Below are 26,659 nucleotides of genomic sequence, written 5' to 3'. Positions count from 1 at the left end.
AAAGTGTGTATTGACCAGGTCGCTGCTCTGCATATTTCCTGGGTTGGAACATGTGCCAGGAACACCGCTGACGAGGCCTGTGCCCTGGTGGAGTGTGCTGTAAGCAAAGGGGCAGGTACCTTCACCAGGCCATAGCACTCCTGGATGCATGGACGTGATCCACGACAAGATCCTCTGGGAGAAGACTGGAAGCCCACTCATTCTGTCTGCTATGGCAACAAACAGATGAATGGACTTCTGGAACGGTTTCATTCATTCAATGTAAAATGCCAGTGTCCAGCGAGTGAAGTTTCTGCTTCCTGCTGCTTGAGTGCGGCGTAGGATAGAAAACTGGGAGAAAGATGTCCTGGTTGACGTGAAACTGGGAGACAACCTTGGGAAGGAAAGCCAAATGTGGCCTGAGCTGAACCTTGTCCTTACAAAACACAGTGTAAGGAGGCTCTGATGTTGAGGCCTTAAGTTCAGACACCCTCCTGGCTGTTATTGCTATCTGAAACATCACCTTGTATGAGAGGTACAGCAGAGAACATGTCGCCAGCTATTCAAAAGGTGGCCCCATTAGTCTGGAAAGGACCAGACTGAGGTCCCAGGCCGGGACTGGCTGTCAGATGTGTGGATATAGCTTGTTGAGACCTTTCAGGAAACGACTGACCGTGGGGTTGGCAAAGATCGACTGGCCCTCTGCACCTGGATGGAAGGCAGAAATGACAGCCAAGTGAATCTTTACTGATGACATGGACAGCCCCTATTGTTTGAAGTGGAGCAGATAGTCCAGTATGAGGGGAATGGACATGAGTGTTGGAGACGGACGGTGTTGCACCAACCAGATTGAAAATTTCTTCCACTTGGCCAGGTAGGTAGCCCTCGTGGAAGGTTTCCTACTGCCGAGGACTTGTCTGACCAGGTCCGAACAAGCGAGCTCCATTGGGTTTAGCCATGGAGCTTCCACACCGTGAGATGCAGCGATTCAAGGTTCAGGTGCTGGAGACAGCCATGATCCTGAGTTATCAAATCCAGGAAGAGTGGCAAGGTGATTGGGGCTTCCACAGACATTTCCAAGAGAGATGTGCATCAGTGTTGACGGGGCCAGGCTGGAGCTATCAATGTCACTGAGGCCCCGTCCCTCTGAACTTTGAGGAGCATCTTGTGAACAAGAGGGATGGGAGGGAACGCATACAAGGAGGTGGCCCTCTCAGGAAAGGAAGAACGTGTCCACAATGGAGCCCAGGCTGTGGTTCAGGAAGGAGCAAAACTGCTGACATTTCTTGTTGCATCATGTGGCGAACAGGTCTATCCGGGGAAACCCCCACCGTTGAAAGATGGAGTGTGCAACATCCAGGCGCAAGGATCACTTGTGGCCATGGAACGACCTGCTGAGATAGTCTGTACTCCAGGGAGGTACAATGCTTCCAGCTGTATCGAATGAGTTTTGCAGAAGTCCTACAACTTGAGGACTTCCTGGCAAAGGGGAGAGGAGCGTGCATCCCCATATGTTTATATAAAACATTGCTGTGGTGTTGTCCATCATAACTGATACACATTTCCCTTCCAGATAAACTTGGAATGTCTGGCATGCTAGGCGGACGACTCTCAGCTCTCTGACATTGATGTGGAGAGCGAGCTCTGCCTGAGACCGGAGACCTTGTGTCCTGAGGTCTCTCAGATGTGCACCCCACCCCAAGGCTGACACATCTGTCACCAGTGAGAGGGATGGCAGAGGCCTGGTGAAGGGAACCCCCACACATACCACCTGTGGGTCGAACCACCACAGGAGGGAGTCAAGGGCTGGATGAGGCAGGGTGACTATCTTGTCCAGATTGTGCTGAACCAACCGATATACCGAGGCCAGCCACGATTGGAGCGACTGGAGTCTGAGCCTGCTGTACCCACATAGGTACAAGCGGTCATGTGTCCCAGAAGCTTTAGGCAATTCCTTGCAGTTGTGGTAGGGAACTGCCTGAGATTTCAAATAATGTTGCCCAGGGCCTGGAACCGCGATTCCGGGAGGTATGCCCTGGCCTGCATGGAGTCCAATACCGCCCCTATGAACTCTATTCACTGGACTGGGGACAGAGTTGACTTTTGCACATTCAGAAGAAGGCCCAGTTCGTCGAAAGTTGCGGTTATGAACCCAACTTGGGCCTCCACTTTCTCTCTGGAGCAGCCCTTGATCAGACAGTCGTTGAGGTATGGAAACACCTATACCTGTCACCTGTGCAGGAACGTGGCCACAAATGTCATGCATTTGGTAAACACTCAAGGCGCCACTGAGAGGCCAAACAGGAGGACTGTGAAATGGTAGTGATTGTGGTTCACCACAAACCTGAGGTACCTTCTGTGGGACGATGTGATTGAGATGTGAAAGTATGTGTCCTTCAAGTTGAGGGTGGCATACCAGTCCCCTGGATCCAATGAAGGAATAATGGAGACCATGCGAAACTTCAGTTTTTTCCATGAACCTGCTGAGCTCTCGCAGGTCTAGGATGGTCCTGAGGCCGCCTTTGGCTTTTGGTATTAGGAAATACCAGGAATAGAAGCCCTTGCCCTTCAGCTCCTGAGGAACCTCTTCTACTGCCCCCAGCGATAGGAGCGAATGCACCTCCTGTATGAGGAGTTGCTTGCAAGAAGGGTCCCTGAAGAGGGACGGGGAAGGGGGGTGGAAGGGCCAAGAATTGGAGGGAGTATCCCCCTTCTATCGTGCGGAGCCCCCAGCAGTCTGATGTAATATGGGTCCATGCAGGGTAGAAAGGGGACAATCTGCTCAAGAAGGTAAGGAGGGGCGGATCCAGTGTTCGTGCTGGTGCGCCGTCCTCGACTGTGCCTTCAAGAGGTCTGCTTCTGGCCTGAAGACTGCTTCGACTGGCCATAGCCCTGGCGTGAGGAAGGGTGGGGCCTCTTCCCATCATTCCTATTCCTCCGCCAAGAGCCATCCCATCCATTCTGTGGCTGGTAGAACCACAGCGGAGGTTGCAACCTGAAATGTTTCTGCTGTGTAGCGGGGGTATGCAGGCCAAGGGATTTGAGTGTGGCCCTCGAGTTCTTCAGGCTATGGAGCCTTGTGTCTGTCTTTTCTGAAAAGAGGGCCGAGCCTTCAAAGGGGAGGTCCTGGATGGTCTGCTGGACCTCACAGGTGAGGCCAGAGACTTGCAGCCAGGAGCTCCTCATCATGGCTACCCCCCTTGCATCGTGCGGGTGGCTCCAGCAATGAGCTTGCCCTCCTCAACCAGCACAGACAACTCTGTGCGGAAGTCCTGTGGCAGCAGCTCCCTCAAATTTGGCCATCACTCCGCAGTTGTGGTAGCTGTATCTACTGATGACGACCTGTTGATCTGAAATGCGGAGCTGCAACCCCCACATCGAACAGACCTTCCTGACAAACAGATCTAATTTCTTCACCTTCCGGTTTTTTGGGGAGGGTTAGCCGTGTCCCCTACCAGGGAATCTGGTGGAGGGCACGTATAAAGCTGCTCATATCCCTTTGAGGGAACAAATACCTCTGCTCATTCCTCTTCGCCGTGGGAGGCAAAGAGGCTGGGGTCTGCCACAAGATTTTAGTGGCCTCACTGATAGTTTTAATAAGTGACACGGCAATGCAGGAGGGCCCGGAGGGGGCAAGAAAGTTGACCATAGGGTCCGTGTCCTCTACTACCTCTTCTGCCTGGATCCCTAGGTTCTGTGCCACCCCCCCTAAGCAGTTGTTGCAAGACCCTGCTGTCTTCCAGGGCTGGGGTCGTTGACATGCGCATCACTGCCTCATCCGGTGAGAACGAAGACAAAAGCCTGTCTGGCAGTGGGTCGTGCTCCCTGCCCTCAGCGCCAAGGGGGTCTTGTGGCGTCCGGTGTCCTGGTGCAGTCCCCGATGGGAAGAACGGTGTGGCCACAACAGGTGGTGCCATGGAAGTCGGTGCCGTGGATGCCGGTGCCACATATACCATAGCCACCGACATTGGAGCCATGGCAGCTGACTGCAGTGGTCGCTACAGCCAATGCCCCCAGTCCGACAGCGTCGATGATGGCATAACTGATGCCAAGGCCACCTATGATGACCTGGAATGGGACCTCTGGCTCTGTCCCCGGCTCTGATGGAACACCCAGGGACTCCAGAATAGCCACTGGAGTGGAGCCTGCCATTGACCCGGCCATGGTGGCGGGTAGGGCTGCCAATGGCACCGGGATCTTCTGCTCCTGCTGGAGTGATACAGCTCCACCTCTGAGGACTCCATATAGGAGGACCACAGAGGAGTGGTGCCCATTGGTGCCGGTGATCAGTGCCGGGGGACTGGTGCGGCTCCCCTGCATGGGTAGCTGGTGCCGGGGAACAATGTGCAGGAGATGATGATTGCTGCCCCATCATCACCAGCTTGCCCCTCAACGGCACCGAGGGTCACACTGGCCCTGGTGACTTGTCCCTCCTTGGAGGGGAGGATGGCGCTGTAAGCTCCAGCAGGTCCCTTGCCGCCTCTAGTGTGGAGGGGAGCTGCCGCTCTCGGCTGTGGCGGGCCGGTGAGCAATGAGGGTCCGGACTCGAGTGGCTCCCCATGAGGGAGGAGTCGGCATGACAGTGGTTGGCGGTGGGGCTGAGGTGGTGTGGCCTGGCCTGACACGGGTCACACACCCAACCGCTCCTTGGGTTTTGCTGGAGGAGAGCGGCTCCTCTCCAGCCTCCTCTTCTTTTGGGGCACCGGAGACTGAGATTGGTGCCTCCCTGTGGCCTGTGCCGAGGCCTTGTGGGTGGAGCCATGGTGGTGCAGAGGGTCTCTCAAAGAGCCCTTCCTCGGCACCGGCTTCCATGCCAGCGCACTCCGCACTGACGAGGAGGTGCTCAGGATTGGCTCTGCCAAGCCGGGGTCCAATTGAGGGTGGACTGCAGCCTCCATCAGGAGGCTCTTGAGACACTGATCCCGGTCTTTAAGGGTTCTGATGGCTCTCCCCAAACACTTCAGACACAATCTGTGCGGGTTGCTCCTGGGCATAGACTTGCCACAGTCCTCGCAGGCTTTAAAACCCGGGGACCAAGGCATGCCCCAGTGCCGGGAGAGCATTGGGGGGGAGGGGTACCCCCAAAATTAAACCTAGCGAAGAAACTACCTATTTATTTTACCACAACAACTACGATAACTATATACACAATTTATAAAAAGACACTGCAAGAGTGGGGACGCTTGCCGAAGCAAGAGCTAAAGATGTTCTGGCTAACCGTCACTGGCAGTAAGAAGGAACTTAAGGGATGGTGGGTCAGCATGGCCCTGTATTGAGCGCCACGAAGGTGCAACCCCAGGGGGCGCCCAGGCCAACTCGACGGATACCACTAGGGGAAAAATCTTCCAGCTGCCATCCACACAGCACGCACACACCTAATTGGAATTGACATGAGCAACACAGCCTGGAGAACTTTTTTTTAAATACACAGGCCAATATTTTCAGAAGTAGAAGCCTAAAGTGTGGCCCTTCAGCCCACATTTAGGCATCTAAGGGTGGGATTCCCAGAAGCTCCCACGTGATTTCAGAACAGATGTTAACGATGCCCTGGACTCGTCTCTCTCAGAACAGATGAGCATTTTGAGAGTGACACATCTTAGTAGAAAAACTGCTATGTAAGCTCTGAAATTCTCTGAACACTTAGCAAACTGCGGAGTCATGCATGAGCCATCCAGTTCAGCAACTGGAGATGAACCAAGAAGCAGTTGGCTAATAGGGAGATCAGCCAACTGCTCTGGGGAAAGGACGTACTGAATGGTACAGGCCTGACCCTGAAAGCTGGGGAGGGTAACCTGACTCTTGCAGCCCTACTAGCCAGATGGAAACAGAACAAGCTAATTACACCTTTAAACTTGCACAATCAATATTTTTTATTCTTATTAATCTTGATTTAGCTCTACCCTCTGAGGCACCTGGCATTGGCCACTGTCAGATAGGATACTGGGATAGATGGACCTTTGGTCTGACCCAGTATGGCCGTTCTTATGTTCTTAATTCCTGGTGAAAAGGGAAGTCCTGGGTACAGCAGGCTCCCGCTCGGGTGCTGGCCCTCCAGGGGCATGAGCCATTAGTGAGGCTGGAAGCTACCCAAATGGCACTGTTCCCCTAGAACACCACACACCACGCTTCCCCCTCACAGACACCTGGACCCCCGAAGAGGCTGCTCTAAGGGACTGCAAGAGTCTGACCTCAAGGGTACTGGGAGTAGGGGTCTCCCACTGGCTTCAAAATCACTGGCCACTTCTGAAGATTTAGGCCCTAATCTCTGGGAACCCAGCCAGTGTCCAGAGCACATGCTGAGGATGAAGAGTGACATCTGCTGGACTCATGCAGCACTGAGTCACCTCCCAGCCTAGCCCACGGCCACTGCAGCACCATCCCAGTGAATGCTGGAGCAAGGAGCAGCTCTCTCTCCAGTTCTGCAGACAGCTAGCTCCCAAACAGCAGCTGCTCCCTGTGACACTGGACTCCATATGCTTTATGAAAATATGCTTATGAATGTGAATATGATGTAACTGGAATATGCTCTATGCAAAAGGTCTCTTGAAAGGTATCATTACAGAGCTTATGATCTACTGAGTGTGGTCATCTTATTTGTTTGTATGTGTTATTTCTATGTCTGGAGTGAGGGGAAGAAGATATAAACTTGTTTCAGAGTAACAGCCGTGTTAGTCTTTCTTTTTGTGAATACAAGGAGTACTTGTGGCACCTTAGAGACTAACCAATTTATTTGAGCATAAGCTTTCGTGAGCTGTAGCTCACTTCATCGGATGCATCGGAGCTGTAGCTCACGAAAGCTTATGCTCAAATAAATTGGTTAGTCTCTAAGGTGCCATATAAACTTGTTTCAGAGGAACAGCCGTGTTAGTCTGTATTCGCAAAAAGAAAAGGAGTACTTGTGGCACCTTAGAGACTAACCAATTTATTTGAGCATGAGCTTTCGTGAAGTGAGCTGTAGCTCACGAAAGCTCATGCTCAAATAAATTGGTTAGTCTCTAAGGTGCCACAAGTACTCCTTTTCTTTTTATATAAACTTGTATTACTGATGTAAATATATTAAGTGGAAGCCATTAAGGGTGCTTCAGAATCAATGAACTGTAAATGGCTCTGTTTACTTGCAAACCTTCCTGTGGAAGAGCAGGCCAGTCCAGGAAGAATGGAGGCTGGGGTCTCACAGGACATGTGACCATGTCACATGATACTAAAATTCATCTTAAATCTGGTACTTTTCCATTTAGAAGGGGGGTGGGGACCCAGAGAGACAAACTATTCCCACCTTGTGCCAAAGCTATAAAAGGGGGTGGAGCAGGACAAGGGAGGTCCCAATCATGAGAAAACCCCTAGTTACCACCTGAGATGGCTGCTGGAACTAGCAAGGACTGTATCAGGGGAAAGGATTGCGCCCAGACTAGGAAGGAGTCTAGTCTGTAAAAGAAGCTTATTGGAACATCTCTGAGGGTGAGCTTTACCTGTAATCAGTTTCTTAATGTATTAGGCTCAGACTTGCGTGTTTTTGCTTTATTTTGCTTCGTGACCTACTTTGTTCTGTCTGTTATTACTTGAAACCACTTGAATCCTACTTTTTATACTCAATAAAATCACTTTTATTTGTAAACCAGAGTAAGCGATTAATACCTGGGGGAGCAAACAGCTGTGCATCTCTATCAGTGATATAGAGGGCAGACAATTTATGAATTTACTCTGTATAAGCTTTATACAGAGTAAAACGGATTTATTTGGGGTTTGGATCCCATTGGAAGCTGGGTGTCTGGATGCTAGAGACAGGAGTATTTGCCGAGCAGTTTTCAGTTAAGTCTGCTGCTTTGGGGGCATGGTTCAGACCCTGGGTCTGTGTTACAGCAGGCTAGTGTGTCTGGCTCAACAAGGCAGGGTTCTGGAGTCCCAAGCTGGCAGGGAAAACGGGCTGAGAGGTAATTTCAGCACATCAGGTGACAGTCCCAAGGGGGGGGGGGTCCTCTGTGATCAAACCCATCACGCTCCCTGCCCCCCAGTCTGTGCCTGCCCCACTCTCTGTCAGCACAGGAGTCACTTGCCCAGGCAGTGCCAAGCAGCGGGTACTCACTGTATCGTGGGGACGGGGAGCGGCTCTGCCTGCTGTACTGCCTTTCCCATTCTTCCCGCTCCTTTTCTCGCCGCTCTCTCTCCCTGCAGAGAAACAAGAGGGCTAAGCGCACAACCTGCAGAGAACATGCCCAGAGAACAACAGGGAAAGCAAGAGAGTTTACTTCATTCGGATCTTCCGGGCCATAGCTCGCAGCTCGTCTTCTCGCTCCTGAAAGAGAGAGGCACGGATCAGCCAAGCTCAGTGTGAACCCCCAAACACACACACTCCCCTCAGCACAGCAGTGCTCCCCCAACTTCACTCCCCACCCCTGCCTACTGAGTCCCTGGACCATCACCACTGTGGATGCTAGCTCTGCTCTCAGGTAACACATCCATGAGCGCTCCTAACCAGGCAGAGGGGTCTGCAGAGAGAGGCCGTTCCAAATGGCCAGACACTCCACCCAGGGGTGTGAAATGGGAGTAGTGGCGCAGCCCAGTGATTAGAAGCAGAGGCAGACCCATGTCAGGGTGCAGCTGGGTCACGTACCTGCCTTTCATGTTCCTGTTGCATCATCTTCTCTTGTGCTGCCTTTTTGTCAGCTTTAACTGAGAGACAGAGAGAGAGATTTTAAGCAGCTGCCACAAGGCCAGGCCAGAGCAGCAAGTGAATTGCATAATGAAACTGGTCCTGCTTACACTGCCTGTTGAGAGCCTTCTGCATTCGCAACTTCAGCTTCTCCTGTGGAGTCAGCTTTGGCTACGAGGAAAGTTAAACAGAGACATGTTAAGGGAAGGCACAGGGACATCGGCACTGCCAGACAGGATCAGATCCAGAGGCACTCTTGCCGAGGAGGGCATCTCCTACACCAGATGCCTCAGAGGAAGAGACAGGAAACCCTGCAGCAGACAGATGGGGGAGCAACCTGCCCCGGCAGGTCTCATCCAGATCCTTGACACCTAGAGATTGGGTTAGGCCCTGAAGGAGATTCTCCCCCCCTCTCCCCCCACTTCCAATGTTCTGTGTTGTGTTGACTAGAGGAACTCAGGATATTCTTGTCAGCCACAGAAATGGCCAGTCCTTATTGCATCTTGCAAAGTTTTTGGCCTCAGCAATATCCTGTGTCAAGGAGTTCCACAGACTGTCTCTCATATTCTATTCAAAAGGATGTCTTCATCAGTTTTGAATTTTCACCTTCTAATTTCATGGAATGTCCCCTTCTAATGCTGCGAGGCAGGGAGAAGCTCCCAATCTCCCTTCTTGACCAGTCAGTAATTCATAGACTTTCTCCTGTCGCCTCTTATTCACCTCCTCTAGAGGAATGTCTACCCTACCGTCAGGAGGTGAATTTGTAGACATACTCAGGCTAGCTTTGGTTGAACTTGATCAAAGCTAGCTTGAGTAACAATAGCATTGAAGTCACAGCAGAAGGGGTGGAGGCATAGGCCAGCTGCTCCGAGGGGCCAAGGTAGCTAGATCAAATCTACCTTAGGTATATCTACACATGCTGCAATCCCACTTCCAATTGCAGTGTACACATACCCTAAGGGAATAAAGCCAAATCTTTTCACTCTCTCTAGCCAAGAGTTTTTCTAGGCCTTTGACCACTGTTACAGATTTGTAGATTGCAAGGCCAGAAGGGACCATTGGGTATAACCCAGGCCAGGGGACGGCCCAAAAATAATTCCTAGAGCAGAGCTTTTGGAAAACCATCCAATCTTGATTTAAAAATTGCCAGTGATGGAGAATCCACCATGACCACTGGTAAGTTGTTCCAGTGGATAATGACTCTCACTGTTCCCATCTGAATTTGTCTAGCTTCAACTTTCAGCCATCAGACCGTGTTAGACCTTTTGTTGCTAGATGGAAGAGCCAGTTATTAAATATTTGTTCCCCACACAAGTACTTGTAGACTGTGATCAAGTCCCCCCCTCCTCTGAACCTCCTGTTCTAGGGTATCCTGTGTGAGATAGGGTGACCAGTCTGCACCCCTGTTAATCTCTATCCGATCCTTTGCACCCTAGCCCCTGGTTTGTTTTCCTGGCTGCAGCGGCATACTGAAGAGGGCTCTGTTAGGAGCTGCCTGCAATGGTGCCCAGGTCTCTGGCCTGACTGGACACCACATTTACATCACTCCAAGGTGGGCGAGGGGGAGGACAATGTACTTTCCTGCCTTTTTCTGGGAGCACTCTCAGGCTGTGTGTTTCAAGCTGGGCCTCTCAGCGCTGGGGAGCTGCCCTGTGGACAGGCATCCAGAAACAAGAGGCTTCACTGGTGAGAATACGCAACTCAACTGAGGCCAGCAGGAACCCACTCACAGGCAGGCAGGGGCACCCAAAGTAGGGGCCAAGGGCCACTCTCCAGTTGGTTCTAGTGTAGATGGGGCGGGGAGCTGGGCAGAAGCTGCTGCTCCTCTAACAGCCACAGGACTGGAGGAACTCAGCCCAGGCAGCCACGTCTGTTCATGCAGCCGGGAGGAGACCAGCACCAGCAACACTCCAGGGGCTTGCTGGAGTGTGCAGCTTTCAATACCAGCTAAGGGAAACCCTGCAGCTCATGGCCAGCTAGCAGCCTTAGGGCCACAGTTTGGGCTCCCTGGAGCAAAGAAACCCAACCCCTGGAGCACTCCTCTGATTTAACACCCTCCGACCCCACACGGAAATGTGACCTGGGCAGCTTTAACGTGCCTTAAGTTACAGGTCACAGACCGGTACTCGTGCCACAAGTGTGCCCAGGCTTTGACCCCCCCGAATCTGCCAGCGGCATGGGACCACTGCAGTCCTTCAGGGTAGGGCCATGGAAGCGCTCCCATGGAAAGCCAGATCAACCCACAATGGGGCAGCTGATACTAGACTCCTGCTACACTCGGCCTAGCACTCTCCTGACCGTTGGCCCCACGAGTTAGCACAGGTAGGACCAGAGAGAACCCATGTGGCAGCACCACGACTCTGGGGACAGCACTGATCTCTCGCAGGGATTCTAGCCAAGGAAGAGTGTGTCTGACACCTGCAGTGCTGCAGAGCCCTGGCCACCCTAGCCCAGCTCCATTCATGGAGGGCCAGGCTGGCCAGGGCTTCACCTCCATTGCCCACTGGCGGAAATGCAGAAGCTCGTCCCCAAGTCTTATTCCCTGAATGCAAGAAGTTAGTCCACCAAGACTGAGCATGTGGATTGCTGCTGTTGGCCGTCAGTCACGTTGATTGACATTTCCCCAGTGCTTTAGCAAATTTGATCCATTAGCCCAGCGTATTAAGCAGACAAGAAAACATATTTAACAATTGCCTTGGGGCTAGAACCAGCTCCCCACATTCAAATCATACCAAGAAGGTGGCTGGCCTATATACACCCCTCCCTCGCTCCTTTCTGATAGACAGCACCCATCTGACAGCCTGAGCCCTAAGGGTCACACAAAGGCTCCCCATGGTGGTGGTGGCTTGGAGATGACCTGCAGAGCGGCAGGCAGAGGGAGGCCAGGGTAACTCCAAGGGCACTCCCTCTCTTGCTTTGCAGAGGATCCCACTGCACACCCCCACACAGGCACCTTGCTTCCCTAGGGGCCGTCTTGGGATCTAGACCACCAGGAGTTCATTGGGTGCCACTCCTTCCCAGACACATGGAGGGAAGCCAACACCCTGCTGCCCATTCCTGGAGAGCCAGTGTGCGCCTGGATCCCAGGTAGGAATGCAGTGACGTGCTTTCCCTTCCTATTTGGGATCTCAAGGACACAAGGGTCAACAGAACACAGAGTGCCTCTCTGCATTGCCGGCTGACTTGGCCATGAAATGGCCTTTGCAAGGCCCCCTGCTTCTAATCCAGCACCTCTCCCTCCATGTCTGGAGCTCCTTCCTAGGGGCTTCATCTGGAGTCAGGGCCATGCAGGCTGGGAGGGCCATGCTTTAGATCAGGAGCCTAACCCTAGGTCAAGGTGCTCCAACCTGCCGCACAGGAACGGGTAGCAGGCTCCAGAATGATGCAGAGATCCCACAGTTGCGAGGCCCGGAGTCCGAAAGCACCAGGAGGTTTGTTCCAGGAACCAAACAGCTGGGATGGGAGGATGTGTCCTGGCCCCAGCCCCCTTGGCAGTTCAAAGCACCTTCTCCTGTCGACGAGTCTCCGACAGCTCCTATTGGCGGCGCTTTGTTTACTACTTTGTGCATCGGCACAGAGGCAGCCAGTGGGAGCAGTCACGAGACACTCGCCGCAGAGCAGCCCAAGCCCCAGACCGACAGGGTCTGGAGAGCACAGTGGGCAAGGCAGGGTGGGTGTTAAGCTGCCAGGGGGACTGACGCACCAGGCTGGTTTCCAGGGGCGGCAATAATCCCAGAACTTGGCACTCTTGCATTCTAGCTTAGTCAGTGCAATAGAGGACATAGGTTCATCCACTTACAGGGTCACTGAAAGTGGGGGATCTGGGTTAGCCCCCGTACCTGCCAGCCCCACCCCCCACGCTATGGACTGGCTACTACCCAGCGGACCGGGGTCTTTGTGGAGCCAGTATAAGGGAAGGTGTCTTCTGTTTCCAGGAATTCAGCGAAAGGGACAGTGACCCGAAACCCATCGCCACATGTCACTCAGAGCTGAGACTGCTCCGTTAACCCCCTCGCTCGGAGGCAGGGTTGCTGGCACTTGCCTATGCTGGCTGCCATCCATTCTCAGTTCTAAGGAGCTACTGGGCTTGGCGGGCCTGCACCTTGAGGAGAGGGCTCAGGATTTCCAGCCCAGGGACAGGGGACTTGGGTTTCAAATGCAGTCAAGGAGCCCTTCATTCAGACAAGTCCCTGCATCTCCTCACTCCCGTGAACTACGGGGTCCCTTAGTTTGTTCTGCAGTGATGTGAATTAAACAGGTGAGGTTAAATTCTTACTGACTTTGGCAGCTCCTGTCTCTTTACCACCAGCAGTGTCAGCCCTAGAGGGGGAAAAACAGCTGTGATCAGAAGCATTGTGGAGCAGATGGGACGCCACGTCCTTGTCTGGGAGAGTGAGAGGCCCAGCACTAACCTCCCCCTCAGACATAGGCAGACCAGGCAGCTCACGTAGAGCTCGGCATTAGTCTCCTTCCTGTACCCACACTCCCCAGGGCGGGGGCAGAAGAAGCCCCTTCTGCTGCAGGGCTCAAGGCCAAACAGCATGCAGAAGGGAGGCCAGGGGGAAGAACTAGAACAGGGGTGGCCTTCCCTGAACGGGCCCGGCTCCACTCACTCACTTTTTCAGTTTCTCCCCCACGGCTGGGGAAGCTGCAGGCCTCAGCAGTTTCTCTCTTGCTGGAGAAGCTGATCTGCTGCGGCTTCGTGAATCACTGGGACTCCTGCTGCTCCGACTGCTACTCCAGTGTCTCCCCGCTCGGCCGCTCCGGCGATAGCGCTCCCCAGACCGGGAATGGCTCCTAAGAGTGCCAAGGACATAGCCAAGGACCGCAGGCTTCCAAGCCTTCCCTATGCCACAGTGCAAGCCAGCCTCCCTCCCCCACCGCACATGCCCTGGAAGCGGGGCAGTAGCATGGCATTAAGGTTGCCAATCCCACAGCTGCGGATAACTGCGGGAAGTGCTGTTGTCCACCATAGCCCCATCCAGAGGGTCAGTGGCCTCCAGCCAGGGCTGGAGCGGTTCCTCAAGGGACAGAGAAGTGAGGAGGAACCCAGGGTGTAAAGCTGCCATCTCACGCCCACCCAGCCCTGTCACTATCTCTGCCTCCAGAGGCGCCTTCCTGCAGGTCACAGCAGCACATGGTCCCCTTGCAGGGTGAACAAGCCATGCCTGGAAATTCCTGCAACCCCCCACTCTCCCCACCCGGCTCACTGCACAGCTCCGGGCGGGACTCACCTGGACCTGCGACGGGAGCTGTACCGGCGGCCCCGATCAGGCGAGTGTGATCTGGAGCGGCGGCGGCCATCCCGCGAGCCCCCTCCGGAGTAGCGCCGGCTCCTGCTGCGGGAGCGGGAATACCGTCGGCTGTGGGAGCGGCGGTACCGGCTGGACCGGTGGTGGTGCCCACTGGCTCGGTGAGAACGGGAGCTGGAGCGGGAGCTCGAAGAGGAGGAGGACGACGGGGAAGAGGAGGAGGAGGAGGAGCGTCTCCTATAGAGGATCAGAGACAACGCAAGCCATTCACGCAGAGGGCAGAGATGTGACACGGGGGGTGCCGAAGAACTGGAGCATCATGGCGCGCCAAGATCCCTGCCCTCCTCTTAAGTAGCACTGGGCAGACTCAGCCCCTGGCCTCTGCCCCCAGCTAGCACAGCCAGCCAAGAAGCGGGGCTCGGCATGAAGGAGGAACAAGCACGTTGCGACGGTTGTTACCAGCTCTTCCCCCAGTCCAGCTCCGAGACAATCTCAATACAGCAGCTCTTCAGAGCCAGGAGACAACGGCAAGTGGACTGTGGGGCCACACAAAGGCATCAGACAACCGTCCCCTCACTGCCACCAAGATCCCTGCATGCTGGCCCAGGGGAGGGCTAAGGAAAGGACAGCAGTGCCCCCAAATGACTCAACAGCATGTTCAGTGGCCCCTGCCCCCCCAGCAGCGTCCCTGTGCTTGAGCTGCGGAGAGGACCCTGTGGACCAGTCCCTCACACTCTGCACCATCACCCCCCTGTGGCTAGCAGTTCCACTCCAGTCCACAGGGGCAGGGCTTACACATCAGCGGCTGCAACACAACTGCCTGCTGCCCAATTCACTCGTGCACAGTATGAGAGCATCTGGGGGTGTCCATGGCTCACTGACAGGGGGAGCCCCCCCAACAGGAGGGGCTGGGGGCTCAGTAACTCATGTCTATCCTTCCGCTACCAGAATCCTCCACCATCCATTCCCCCTGGGGGCCCACAAAGGAAGGCTGCAGGGAGAACAGTGGGGCTCAGGCCTTTGTGCAGCCAGAGGCTGTGAAGGCTCGTTAGGCTAGAAAGGCCATTCTGGTCTTGCCCGTCTGCCCCAGAAGACTCTACAGAGGACAGGGCTTGCAGTGACTTCCATGGTCCCAGAGCAGGCAGGGGAAACCCAACTGCGATGGTACAGGCTCAGTGCAGGTTTGGTTACACCATCCTACCACAATGCTGGGGAAAAGCCTGAAGTCTTATCACTCCCCTCCCCATTAAAGGCTGAGACCATGCCCATGCCTGGGTCCTTCAACGAGGCCTCCGGCAAGGTACAGGCTCCACACCGGGCTCAGCTCTGGCTGGCACAGCGAGTTAGGAGGGAAGTGGTTCTGAGAAAGACCGTCGGGAATGCTGGGCTCTTCTCACAGCCCCCCCATGGCCTCACTGCCTAAGACAGGCAAGCGGCTTTACAGCCCCCCATTCCCCAGCACGTCCTGAGGGCTGGGGGGGGGGGGGTGGACCTTCGCCTCCTGCAACGTGGGCCATGAGAAGGCTCAAACGTGTGACGACTCTCTCATGGGGCAGAGCTACCGGGGCCAACCAGGGTTCTGGCTCCTGGCAACGCTGCAGGGGGGGCGCTGAGAAGGGCAGTAACGTTAGGCAGTGCCAGTGCCAGCCCAAAACGCCAGGACATGCAGTTCCACCTGAGGGCACCAGCCAAGGGCTCTGCAGAATGTCTGCAGCTCTGGCTCCCTACACAGCCTTGGCCAACGGGGTGCGGGTGGAGCCCCCGGCTCAAGCTAGTTCGCCACAGACACACAATGGCAATGATGCAGCCACAGCCCCAAGGCCAGGCACTAGCTTGGTCTATACAGTGCATACCAGGCACTTTACAACCCTGTGAGCTCTCAGCCTGCACTCAAATGCCCTGCTCACCTGGAGAGGGAGTTGGGACAGGCCAGTACGCTGAGAACAGGGCCAGGAAGTGCCTGGGCACGGGAGGGGAGGGGAAGTACAGCAATTCGGGGGTGGAGGGTATGGGTCAGGTGAGGAGAGGAGAGGAAAGGAGAGGAGAGGAAGGGATATTGTGGGCAAGTAGAAGAGCTGCCCCTTTCCAGCTGCCAGATCCCCCATGTCATAGAATCTCTCTCCCTCACTGATGTGCCAGGTCCCTTCCCTGGGCCCCAGGACAAGCTGCCCTCCCGGAGTTCCCCTCATAGGTTGAAAATAGGGCTATTCAGGGCCTTCCAGGCACCGTCTACCCAAACAGGCCTCTTGCTCAGTCTCCTGGAGAGTGCCCCCAACTGGCCACCCCACACAGTGCTTGGCCAGCCTGTGGACAGGGCTGAGAACGAAATGGCAGCTGGAAAGGACTGGATGCCAAGAGCTCCCACTGGACAGGGTCTCCAAGCAGGGGCAGCTTGGCTTGGTGCCCATTGGGGGCACAGAGGGTGCAGGCCGATCGCGTAGATGGGCCGTTAGCCCCTGCTGAGTCTCTGGTGTTAAGGTTTGGGAAAGCGAGCCAGACGGGGGAGTTACCGACCGGGAGGAGGTGCTATGACCTGCTGCAGCGCTGCCCTGATGCACTTGGGTGGAGCGCGGCTTGCCGAGGGAGACGGCTTTCCCGGGGACTCCTCCGGCTTGAGCAGCAGCTGCTTCCTCGTCACTGCCCCCGAAACTGGTGATGAACGTGATCTTCTCTTCTTGGCCCGGGGAAGGCGAGCGAGAGCGTGAGCGGGATTCGGAGCTGGATTCTGAAGGCGACCTGGGAACAAAGTGAGAACAGGAGGGCTGCTTCACTGCGGGAGGTGGAATTTGCCAAGAGCTCCCCCAGGGGGGCAGCACACTGGGGTGGATGCAGCTTCTGGACCCCTGCTGGACCTCCCAAGGGCTGCAGCAGACCCAGCACGTACCGTAGCACCTGCTCCAGCAGGAGGTGACCTTTCCCCAGCCCAAGGGCCCCTCAGAAACAGCCAGAGTCTGTCAACTACAAGAATCCCCCTCAGAGACTGTCGCTGCAGTGGCCTCTCCCCCAGGACGGGCAGAGGCACAGCAAACCACTCCTGCCATGCCCAGCAGCTACAGGCACTCACCGTTTGTAGGGATCATATGTGGGGCTGTCTCTCCTCGCATAGCTGCAAAGAGAGAACACGTTAGGGAGAGCCTGTGGCAATGGCTAAAGAGAGATCCAAGGGGCACAGCCTGCCATGTGGCCAGCAGCCAGGCGCCCTGCGGAGTGACCAGCTGGCAGCACAGCCACGCCGCTCACCCTCCCTAGTGCCCCACTCAGTGCAGGAAGCAGGGCAGAGCTACTCCTCTTGAGTTTAACCCACCCCCCAGGGTCGCAGCCCCCCCAGACCTCATCTGCCGGTACAAGCAGGAGGGTTAGTGAGGGAGCCAAAGGCCTCTGAATGGAGCAGAGGCCTCTCCTAGAGAGGGAACGTAACACTGGTGCACGCGGCCTGTACTGGCTCTACGTGGAGGTGAGAGCACAGAGGTACCAGCGGTGGCCCACAATGCGTTACCTGGGCTGCAGGGGCCGGGTGGCAGGGCAGCGGCAGCCTCAGGGCTCGTGAGGGGTGGGGCTGCGAGCCCTGGACCCACAGGGCAGCCCGGCCGGACCCCTCTGCGCTGGGCAGCTGGGAACCTCACAGACCCCCGGCATGCGGGCCAGCCTTTAGCACACAACTGAGAGGGGCCACAGCTGTGTGCTAATTGGGCCGCATGCATCCTCGGAGGTTGAGAACTGCTGCTCTAGCTCTTTGTGACGCAGACAAAAGAAGCCTGTCAGCCTATGATGGTTGAAAATTTATTAGTTGCATCAGAATTGGTTCTGGATTTAACTAAAGCCCAGGAAGGAAATGTTCCTAAGTTTGTGTCTGCTAGGGAGAAGGACGTTGTAATTAGGTCGCATCCAGTTAGACCCAGGGACCAGGCGATGCTGGTGCTTCTCTTCTGCCTGTTGCTAGTGTGTTGCTGGGTAAAGATTTGACAACTCTCTTTAATCAGGTTGATATAGCCAGGGCACAAGGAGAGCATGAAAGTGATTTAACTGTGTTACCCACCGACATTGTGGAAACTTGTAACTAAGTTACTGTGTGTAGAGAGCCATGTTGCCGGTGAGGAAAGCTGCAAAGGGAAGGAGAAAGCCTCTAACTATGGAGTCTAGCAGCTTGCCTAAAAGGGGGTTGTGTAAAAATCCTCCTAATGGGCCAGTGGTGATTCTGAGTGTAAGTGAAACTTAGAAGGAGGTGGTGGTGGCTCTGCAGAGCAATGCTTCTGTGGAGCAAGATAAACGTGAATTGTTGCTTAAAGACGCTCCTAAGGAGAAGAAGCCTCATGGTAGTTTTTTCAAGCAGTTTGCTGTAACTGAGGGGTGTGCAAGTGAATTAACTGATGTAGATCAGGATGAATTTCTGTCTATAGAAGGCAACAGCTGATTGAGAGATTTATTTCAGTTCCTAACAGCCAGAATTTTTCTGTTGAAAATGGATCCGCTGACTTTGCTTTAGAAAGACCCAGTGTGAATAACTTAGAGAAGGCATCAGATGGAATGAAAATTGTCAGGGATTTGGAACAGCCCTATGATGACGACCAAGTGGCTGTGCTTGACCAGCTTGTTGGAACATGAATATCTCCATACTGATTCTGTGAGTGAACAGTCTGGGTCTCAGGTTCAGAGGGAGGACTGAGTTGCTGAATCTACAGAGCAGGACAGCTGTGCAGTTATCTCTTGAGAATACAGGGGATGGCAGGCAAACTTTCACCCCTAGATACTTCGGATATGACTTGTAGTCTCTTAGTGGACTTGACATCTGATTCCATGTGGAAGCAGAGGTTGGTAATTAAAGGACACAAGAACCTTGAGTCTAACATGCTAGTGAAAATGGATGGTATCTCTTTAAGACAGAGTCCAGCCTTGGAATTGGTAATTGTTAAGAATCTGAAAACTAGTAAACAAACTAGTGTCTGTGTTGATGCAGATTACCTGACTGACAGGGGAAGAAGACTTACCCATACCAAAACTGTTAGCAAAAAGGACACACCTAGCCAGCCAATGGATTCTGTTACACAGAATAGCTCAGATTTTGACCTTTCAGGACAGGGAGGAAGGGAAAACCTTCATGTTGCTAACGGAAACCACAGGTTAGCCCTAAAATGCCAAAACCTCAACAGTATTGAGCCAGAGGCATGGCATAACACAAATGCTTGTAAATGTACACATGGGACAGATTTGATGTTAATATTATTGCTAACGTTAACTCTTGCGATTAGTTTGTTGCGGATACCAAAAACTGTAAAAATGTACAGTGTGCATGATCTTTTGGAAAAACCCTTGGGAGTGGTGCACAAGAACTCACTATGTGCTAGAAGCCTTTATGGGTTACTGTTTCTTTACATGACAACACACTTTATGTTAAAAGGCCTTGTGATACTGATATTTCACAGCCAGTGCCTGTAACCAGTCTTAAAACTTTTCACATCAGAGATGGCATTATAGACCTAATGTGTGTATGAAAAGGTAAACTAAGGCATACCACCCTATTGCTTTCATGGCTAAATGCCAAGATTCCTACACTATGGAGAACATTAATATCTACATTGACTTGATGTTAATTGCGTCCCAAACATTTGCCAGAGCTTGCATGGATAAATTAACTATTTTCATTAGCTCATGGCAGGATCATATGAGACCGGCAGAAATTATGCTGCAAAAGCACATCCAATCCACTATTGATCTAACCAAGTTTTACCTTGGTTTGTAAAAGAATTCAATATTGTTACTTCCATAATGAACCTTACAAAGAAAAAGCCTGTTTAAGCCAAACATGATTTTGATGAGCCATTTCTGTTATACACTGATACTTCTAAGACTGGGTCAGAAGCTGTAGTAATACAGAACCAAGAATGGGAAGCCCCTACGATGCATTCAGCAGTATCTGGGACACCCCTTCCTGCATCAATTTTGTGTTGGAGGTGTGACGTTGGCTGATTAAAATATGACCACGTAGATCATTGTTGCTTCCACTGTTACACAATTGCAACAGATCTTACACAAAGTGTGTCAAAGTAAAGTGTCAACAGAAAAGTTATGATTTGCTGAGTATGATTAGGCTATTTGTATGCATGTATCATTTTTGTATCTGAAGCTATGAATATTAACTATGTACCTGTATTTCAAATGTTTGCTCATATGGAAACACCCACAAGGTGTTTAGCCAGCACATTGTGAAGGAACTATTCAAGTTGAATGGCCCATCGAAGAACACTTAACTCACAATGGAAGACGCCTAGCTACATTTAATGGACTTTCTCGTGTGATGGCCTCTATGACTAAGCGAAGCATGCATGGATACGTGACTTGCCCACGTGACTCCAAAAACCATCTTATTCCCTGTAATTTTCCAGTGAGAACAATGGGTTTTCCCTCACTTGGCAGTTCTGCAGAAAAGGACCTAGGGGTTACAGTGGACGAGAAGTTGGATATGAGTCAACAGTGTGCCCTTGTTGCCAAGAAGGCCAATGGCATTTTGGGATGTATAAGTAGGGGCATAGCGAGCAGATCGAGGGACGTGATTGTTCCCCTCTATTCGACATTGGTGAGGCCTCATCTGGAGTACTGTGTCCAGTTTTGGGCCCCACACTACAAGAAGGATGTGGAACCATTGGAAAGAGTCCAGCGGAGGGCAACAAAAATGATGAGGGGACTGGAACACATGACTTATGAGGAGAGGCTGAGGGAATTGGGGATGTTTAGTCTTCAGAAGAGAAGAATGAGGGGGGATTTTATAGCTGCTTTCAGCTACCTGAAAGGGGGTTCCAAAGAGGATGGCTCTAGACTGTTCTCAGTGGTAGTAGATGACAGAACGAGGAGTAATGGTCTCAAGTTGCAGTGGGGGAGATTTAGGTTGGATATTAGGAAAAACTTTTTCACTAGGAGGGTGGTGAAACACTGGAATGCGTTACCTAGGGAGGTGGTGGAATCTGCTTCCCTAGAAGTTTTTAAGGTCGGGCTTGACAAAGCCCTGGCTGGGATGATTTAGTTGGGGATCGGTCCTGCTTTGAGCAGGGGGTTGGACTACATGACCTCCTGAGGTCCCTTCCAACCCTGATATTCTATGAAGCTATAAACGGCCCTAGAAATATCTTCATTTTGCCTCTTTCCTGCTCAAACCTCTGGACTATGAACTTATACTAATGGGAGCATTCTAACCAAGGGATAGAGGACCTTCCAATGATTTGGAAGCAATCAGAGACTTGACTTAAGCCAGCAGTTTATTCCATCCAGGGGCTGAGAAGGGCAGGCCTGCTACAAGCCTGATCCAAGAACTTGACAATTACTGTATTTCATTCCTTTAACCAATTTTAACTCTCACCTTCCTTTTTTTCTTTTTATAAATAAACCTTTAGATTTTAGATACTAAAGGATTGGCAACAGCGTGACTATTGGGTAAAGAACCCTTTGTTTGATGGAATTGACTTTAAATAACTACTCATTAAGTTTAGTGTTTTTGGTTGTGATACAAGGACTGGAATGCCTAAGGAGACTGCTTTTCTGACTTCTTGTTAGCCAGTGTGGTGAAACAAGTTTACTTTGTTGCTGGTTTGGTATATCTTATAGGAGAATAACCACCAGTTTTGGATGTGTCTGCCCTATTTCTCAGCAGTTTGTCCTGCATTTGGTATTCTCAGTTGTGACCCACGAACGAATGGTGACACCAGCCTCCCCGCTAAAGGGGTTCAGAGGAGAGGAGTCCAGACAAGGAGAGGCAGAGACGGAAGCACATGGAACATCTGGAGCTAAGCGAGCCGCCCTGAGACCTTGAGGGACAGAGCTAATGAATTTACCAGATCACGGTCTTATAAGTTCGTGTGAGAGCAGAAGATTCCCTACCTTACACACAGACCCCTGGCCAAAGAAAGCATCACACTGCCCAGCCCCTTGGCCAGTTTGCACTAGCAGAACCCATGTGGACATAGCCTTTTCAGAGCCAGTTGTTTGAAATAACCATGATTCCAGAAGGAGTCGCTGTGTTCAGGGCTGGGGGAGCTGCCCTGACACTGCAGCAGGGGCCAGACACGGGAGACGAGAACCCAGCCCAGGTCCTTGTGCCCAGGACAGCTAGTGCCAGAGGCCCCACCCCAGCACCCTGTTGCTCGCCAGCCCCTCTGGCTGACTAGCTTGCTGCAGGGGGATGTTGCATCGTCACTGCCTTACCTGGGAGGGCTGATTTTTCTTCCTTTTAAGCGCTTCTCTCTAAACTCCCTCCTCTGTCTGCGAGAGCGACGGCCCTAGATGAGAAAGGCCCAGCGCTGAGCGGCGGAGAAAAGCCTACCAGGAACGCCCAGCCCATGGCTCAGCACTTCCATTGCTCTACCCCAGTACTAGGAGGTGGGAAATGACAGTCTGTCCCATCCAGCTCCTCTGGGCTGAGCTGCCCCAGTCTGGGTGCAGGCCAGCTGTGGGGAGTCCTGGCTAACATGGCCAGGTCTTTTAAAACCTCCTCTGCATCCCACTGCTAACCCTCTGGAAGCAGGGCCTAGCTGGAAAGCAGAAGAGCTCTCCAGAGGGCACCGCTGACCCATGGGGAAAGCAGCTTCGTCAGGCTTGGGAAATACAGGCAGACCAGAGCAGGGCTGGGAAGAGGCCTGGCTGGGACAGCCCTCCCCAGGGCTACGCCTTACCGAGTACATGGCTTTCTCCTCCTCGAGGGCTTTGGCGTGTTTAATGGCTTCTGCCTCCTCTTTGTCCTTCCGCAGCATCCTTCCGGAAAAGGAAAGAAAGCTGGCTAAGTGTGGCTGCTCCCAGAGCCTGCCCTGCTCAGCCCCTGGATGGAGGTACACAGCTCAGGGGCATGGGTGCGTTGTGACAAAGGGACTTCACTACCACAACAAGTGCTGGCAAGCAAGAGCCTCTGCTCTGCCTCCACCCTGACACAGCCCCAGCATTTGTCTCTAGCACAGGGGCGGCTACCAGAGCACTTAGGCCTTCAACGGAAGAGTCAAGGGGCTAAGCTGGGGCTGGGTCTAAAACTAGTACCAGGGTGTTACTGGCACACGGGAGGAAGCTCCAAGTCGGAGCGGTCCATGCAGCAGCAGCGTCTGGGCTGCCCCTGGAAAGCAGGGCAGGTGCCATCCAAAGGGTCTTACACTAAAATTAACTAAGCAGCCACTGCTCCCCCAGGTGCATCAGTGAAGAGAGGAGCTGCATTTAACCCTGCACCTCTCCCTGGCTCTCCTGCCACCTGGGTCAGATGCTTTGCCCCTCTATGGGAGCAGTGCTGATGCCAGAGCTGGACGCTCCTCCCCACCGAGGGCTGGCACTTCACATGTATGGTAGGTGATGCAGCAGGCAGCGAGCCAAACACATGGGGCTGCCCTGAGGCTGCACCAGCCTCTCACCGATACCTGCAGCATCCAGACAGCTGTACACATCTGCCCCAAAGCAACCTTCTCCATGCATGTGGGCAGAGGGGCAGCAGCAGCTTCCCATAAGCCAGGGCTGCCAAGGGCTTGCTGCCATGGGAGCCCCCACACCAAGCCACAGTGGGTACATCTGCCCCCTACATCCCTCAGTAGCTATAGCTCCCCTGTGTGGCTCGTGACTATGGCAATCCAACCCCCCAGAGCACCTGGTGGTGCGCCTGGAGCTCGGCTCTGAGCCCTGACTCACACGTGGGCCGTACCTGACAAAGTCCCCCTCAGCCATCCCGTACGTGGTAGCCTGTTTATTCAGGTCAGCCACCTGCTCCTGATTTAACTCATCCACGTCAACTTCCACATCTGCAAGCAGAGTACCGGTGTCAGCGTGCCTCACCATCGTTCGGGGCAGACAGCTGAGCTGGGCTGCTCTCCAGCTGCCCCGGGACCACCCAGGGTGTTGCTGGAGTATCTGCTGCACCATAGTGCAGGTGAGGTTTGAAATGTGGGGGCCACAGGACTTTCTTGGGCTTCTCAGGGAGCCTGTTTCTGGTGCTGAGCTCAGTGAACATGCCCCCTCCACCCCCACATAGTCCTCCACCCACTGCTCACAGGATTGAGGGGGTAGCGCTGGGGAGCAGCCCCTCTTACCCTCCCCACTGGAACACATAGCAGCAGCTTTACCTGAGCTCAGCTGGGGAAGCAGGGACAGCAGCTCCCGCCCAACCCAGGGCTCTGCGGTCAGCCACCAGACTCCCATTCCCCAGGAGCTCTTTACAAGCCCTAAGGCAGCAGCAGGGGACAGGTCTGCAGTGGGGGATGGTGGGGGGAAGAGAACACAACCCCAGCCAGCACCCAAGGCCCCTGCAAGCACCCACCGATGCATGAAGGGAGGAGGGGGCTGGGAAGGGTTGGCCAAGGTTCCCCACGTTAGCCAGGACTCCCCACAACTGCACTGCAACACACTGCTCCCCCACACCCCTCCCCTAGAGATACACACAGGCACCATGTAAAACAGGCATGTGCCCAACACACTGGGGAGTTGGCACTTGAAGGATGAACTCGTAAGCACAAGGCCTGGGAAAGCCAGTCTGTGCACGTGGGGTGGGGAGAAAGGCTACCCAAGCACAGCCTGGACAGGCAATATCCCGAGGCAGGACTGCCTGGGCAAGCAAGACACACCAATATCCGGAATGACTTCGTCCTCATCCGTGTTGCTGTCCTCCTCAGAGTCCTCTTCGTCTCCCCGCTTCTCCAAGGAGTTCTCGAGCTCGGCCACGGTGCTGTCCTCGTATGTGTAGCCAATCGATGCCTTCTTCTCCGCAAGCCTGGGCACAAACACTGTCTGTGAACGTGTACTGCCAGGGCAAGGGCACAGGGCGCACACCCAAGGTCCCTGGAGTCTTGCAGCACCAGCTTTCCCTGCTCTCTAAGGGCTGCTTTGTTGACCCCCACATTGCCTCAGTTACATTTGAAAACCCAAAGCATAGTTAATGGAGAACCACTACAGAAAGAGCCCAGGGGACAAAAAGGCCTCCCCCCAGCCCCAGACACATAAGGGCATCACCTTGCCCTCCTCTGAAGCCATGCTGAGGCACCAGGCGAGGAGGTACAAGGAAAAAGGGCTCCCTTTCTTTATATTCCATCTCTTCCAATCGCTAGGCGGTGCTATGCATGCAGTCTGACTGGTTGGAATACTGGCACCAAGGCAGAAATAACCCAGTCTCAGGCTTCAGGACGAGCTGAGCACCGCAGGGTCAGGAAGGCATTGTCCCCAGTGCTATTCCTGTCCAGCAGCTTTATTATTCAGGAAGAAGAGGGAAGGACTTCCTCTGCAGCATCAGGTATCAGCCACTCCCACACTCCCTGGAAAGCCTAATTCTGAGGCAGGGCAGAGAGGAAGGACTGATGCCCCGCAGGCCCGGGGAGATGGGGCTCAGAGGGCAGCGGTTGTTCATTCTGATCCAACCTGGGGCACAAATACATTCACTTCTGTCCCCTCCAAAGCATGCCTAGAGGGGCAGCTCAGCACACACGCCACTGGGGACCAGCACTGATCCTCTTTTCTCCCATACTCACTTCTTTTTCTCATCCTCATTGGGCTTCTGGAGTCCCCCATAGAGCTCATCAATATAGATTTGATAGAGACACTGCTCCTCCGAGACTTCAGACAGAGAGACAGACAGACAGACAAGGGAGTTACATGCCAGCTTGAGGGCAAACACCGATGCCAACAGGCCTTGATTACAGCTGAGCGACAGTGCTCATTCGAGGTGACACAGGTAAGAGGGAGCCTCTCCTGTATGTATCATCAAACCACATGAGCAGAGCAGGATCCCTGCCTCAAGAGCCGGGTGGGCATAGGGGAACGGGGATGGATTGCTGATCCTGAATCCTAGAAGTCATTGGTTGGAATGCAGCCTTGCCCAGGAGCGGCTGAAAGCTGTTACCAGCTGAAGTCTGCTTGAGGACTCCTAGGTGAAGAGCTGGGTGACACGTGCAAGTTACCAAATGTGCACTAACTGCCCTCTCAGTGTTATTCTTGGCAGAGAACCCAAGAGTCGAATGGGCCATGAGGGGGAGGGAGGGTCCCTTCCTCCTTCCCAGAGGGGCTCCTGGCAGAGCACAGCAGAGCAGAAGTTCACAGAGTGGTGTCAAAAACCATGCCCTGCTGTTGCCAGCTGATACCTCTCACCAGAGCCAGTTTCTCCTCACAGCATTGCCCCCAAGGATGTCTCCGTGCCCCAGAGGACAGTGGTCTCCAACAGACACTTACTGCCAGCGAAGTCGTTCTGCACCAGACCCCTGTAGCGCTCGTAGTTACACTTCCTCTCATCCGACTCCTGCTCAGGAGAGCTGAGAAGCAAGAACACACACTGGCACCAGGAAACTACTGGGCAAACAGGACAGAACTAAAGGTGACCAGCTCAGAAGCACCTCAGTGACCTAGCAGCCCATGGCCCATTTCCACAAGTGACTTCCTGTGAGATTCAGACTCGCATGTCACATCTCAGCAAAGCACTTATGGAAATTGGACCCTAAAGCAATTGCGGCTGCATTCTGCTAACTCCACTGTTCAAACAGCGCGACATTAACCCCTTGGTGGCCATCCCCGTGCATCAATGACTTCCATGGGCTATTAACAGACCTCAGCAGGACGCTGCACGGGAGTCTCCATAGGCAAGGCTGAAGCTAGCTCTCCTTTACCAAACTGATGCGACTCTCCCTCCCCTGAAACCCAGTTGGCCTAAAGTTTCACAGGGGACAACATGCCTAGAATTCTGGGAAATCTGGGGTGCTTGGGAGATATGCACGGTCACCCCCACTTACAACTGACTTGGCTTAGAAACATTAAGTTCAGAGAAGACGAGCTCTGAGAGGGGAGA

At 53.6% G+C, this 26,659-nt stretch overlaps 1 protein-coding gene across 9 annotated transcripts in view; it reads right to left on the bottom strand.

Moving 5' to 3' along the window:
- Nucleotides 1-26,659, bottom strand: part of CLASRP (CLK4 associating serine/arginine rich protein) — a 42,068-nt gene that overhangs the window by 1,808 nt on the left and 13,601 nt on the right. For 8 of the 9 annotated variants that reach the window (XM_073322215.1, XM_073322212.1, XM_073322211.1 and 5 more), the window contains 15 exons: nt 26,050-26,129; nt 25,353-25,437; nt 24,456-24,601; nt 23,540-23,636; nt 22,539-22,617; nt 22,072-22,145; nt 16,946-16,987; nt 16,396-16,617; nt 13,864-14,118; nt 13,247-13,426; nt 12,910-12,949; nt 8,740-8,800; nt 8,591-8,649; nt 8,226-8,272; nt 8,063-8,145 (listed from right to left, as the gene is read on the bottom strand). In XM_073322215.1, coding sequence (XP_073178316.1) covers nt 8,063-8,145; nt 8,226-8,272; nt 8,591-8,649; nt 8,740-8,800; nt 12,910-12,949; nt 13,247-13,426; nt 13,864-14,118; nt 16,396-16,617; nt 16,946-16,987; nt 22,072-22,145; nt 22,539-22,617; nt 23,540-23,636; nt 24,456-24,601; nt 25,353-25,437; nt 26,050-26,129 — 1,550 coding nt within the window. Of the gene's footprint in view, nt 1-8,062; nt 8,146-8,225; nt 8,273-8,590; nt 8,650-8,739; nt 8,801-12,905; nt 12,950-13,246; nt 13,427-13,863; nt 14,119-16,395; nt 16,618-16,945; nt 16,988-22,071; nt 22,146-22,538; nt 22,618-23,539; nt 23,637-24,455; nt 24,602-25,352; nt 25,438-26,049; nt 26,130-26,659 lie in introns of those variants that run through there. The other variant, XR_012156043.1, reaches the window with a different exon arrangement.

Source organism: Lepidochelys kempii, chromosome 23, assembly GCF_965140265.1.
Source record: "Lepidochelys kempii isolate rLepKem1 chromosome 23, rLepKem1.hap2, whole genome shotgun sequence".
In the NCBI taxonomy this organism is placed as follows: domain Eukaryota; kingdom Metazoa; phylum Chordata; order Testudines; family Cheloniidae; genus Lepidochelys; species Lepidochelys kempii.
Note: the sequence above shows the minus strand (reverse complement) of the source record. Positions and strands in the feature narration are given on the sequence as shown.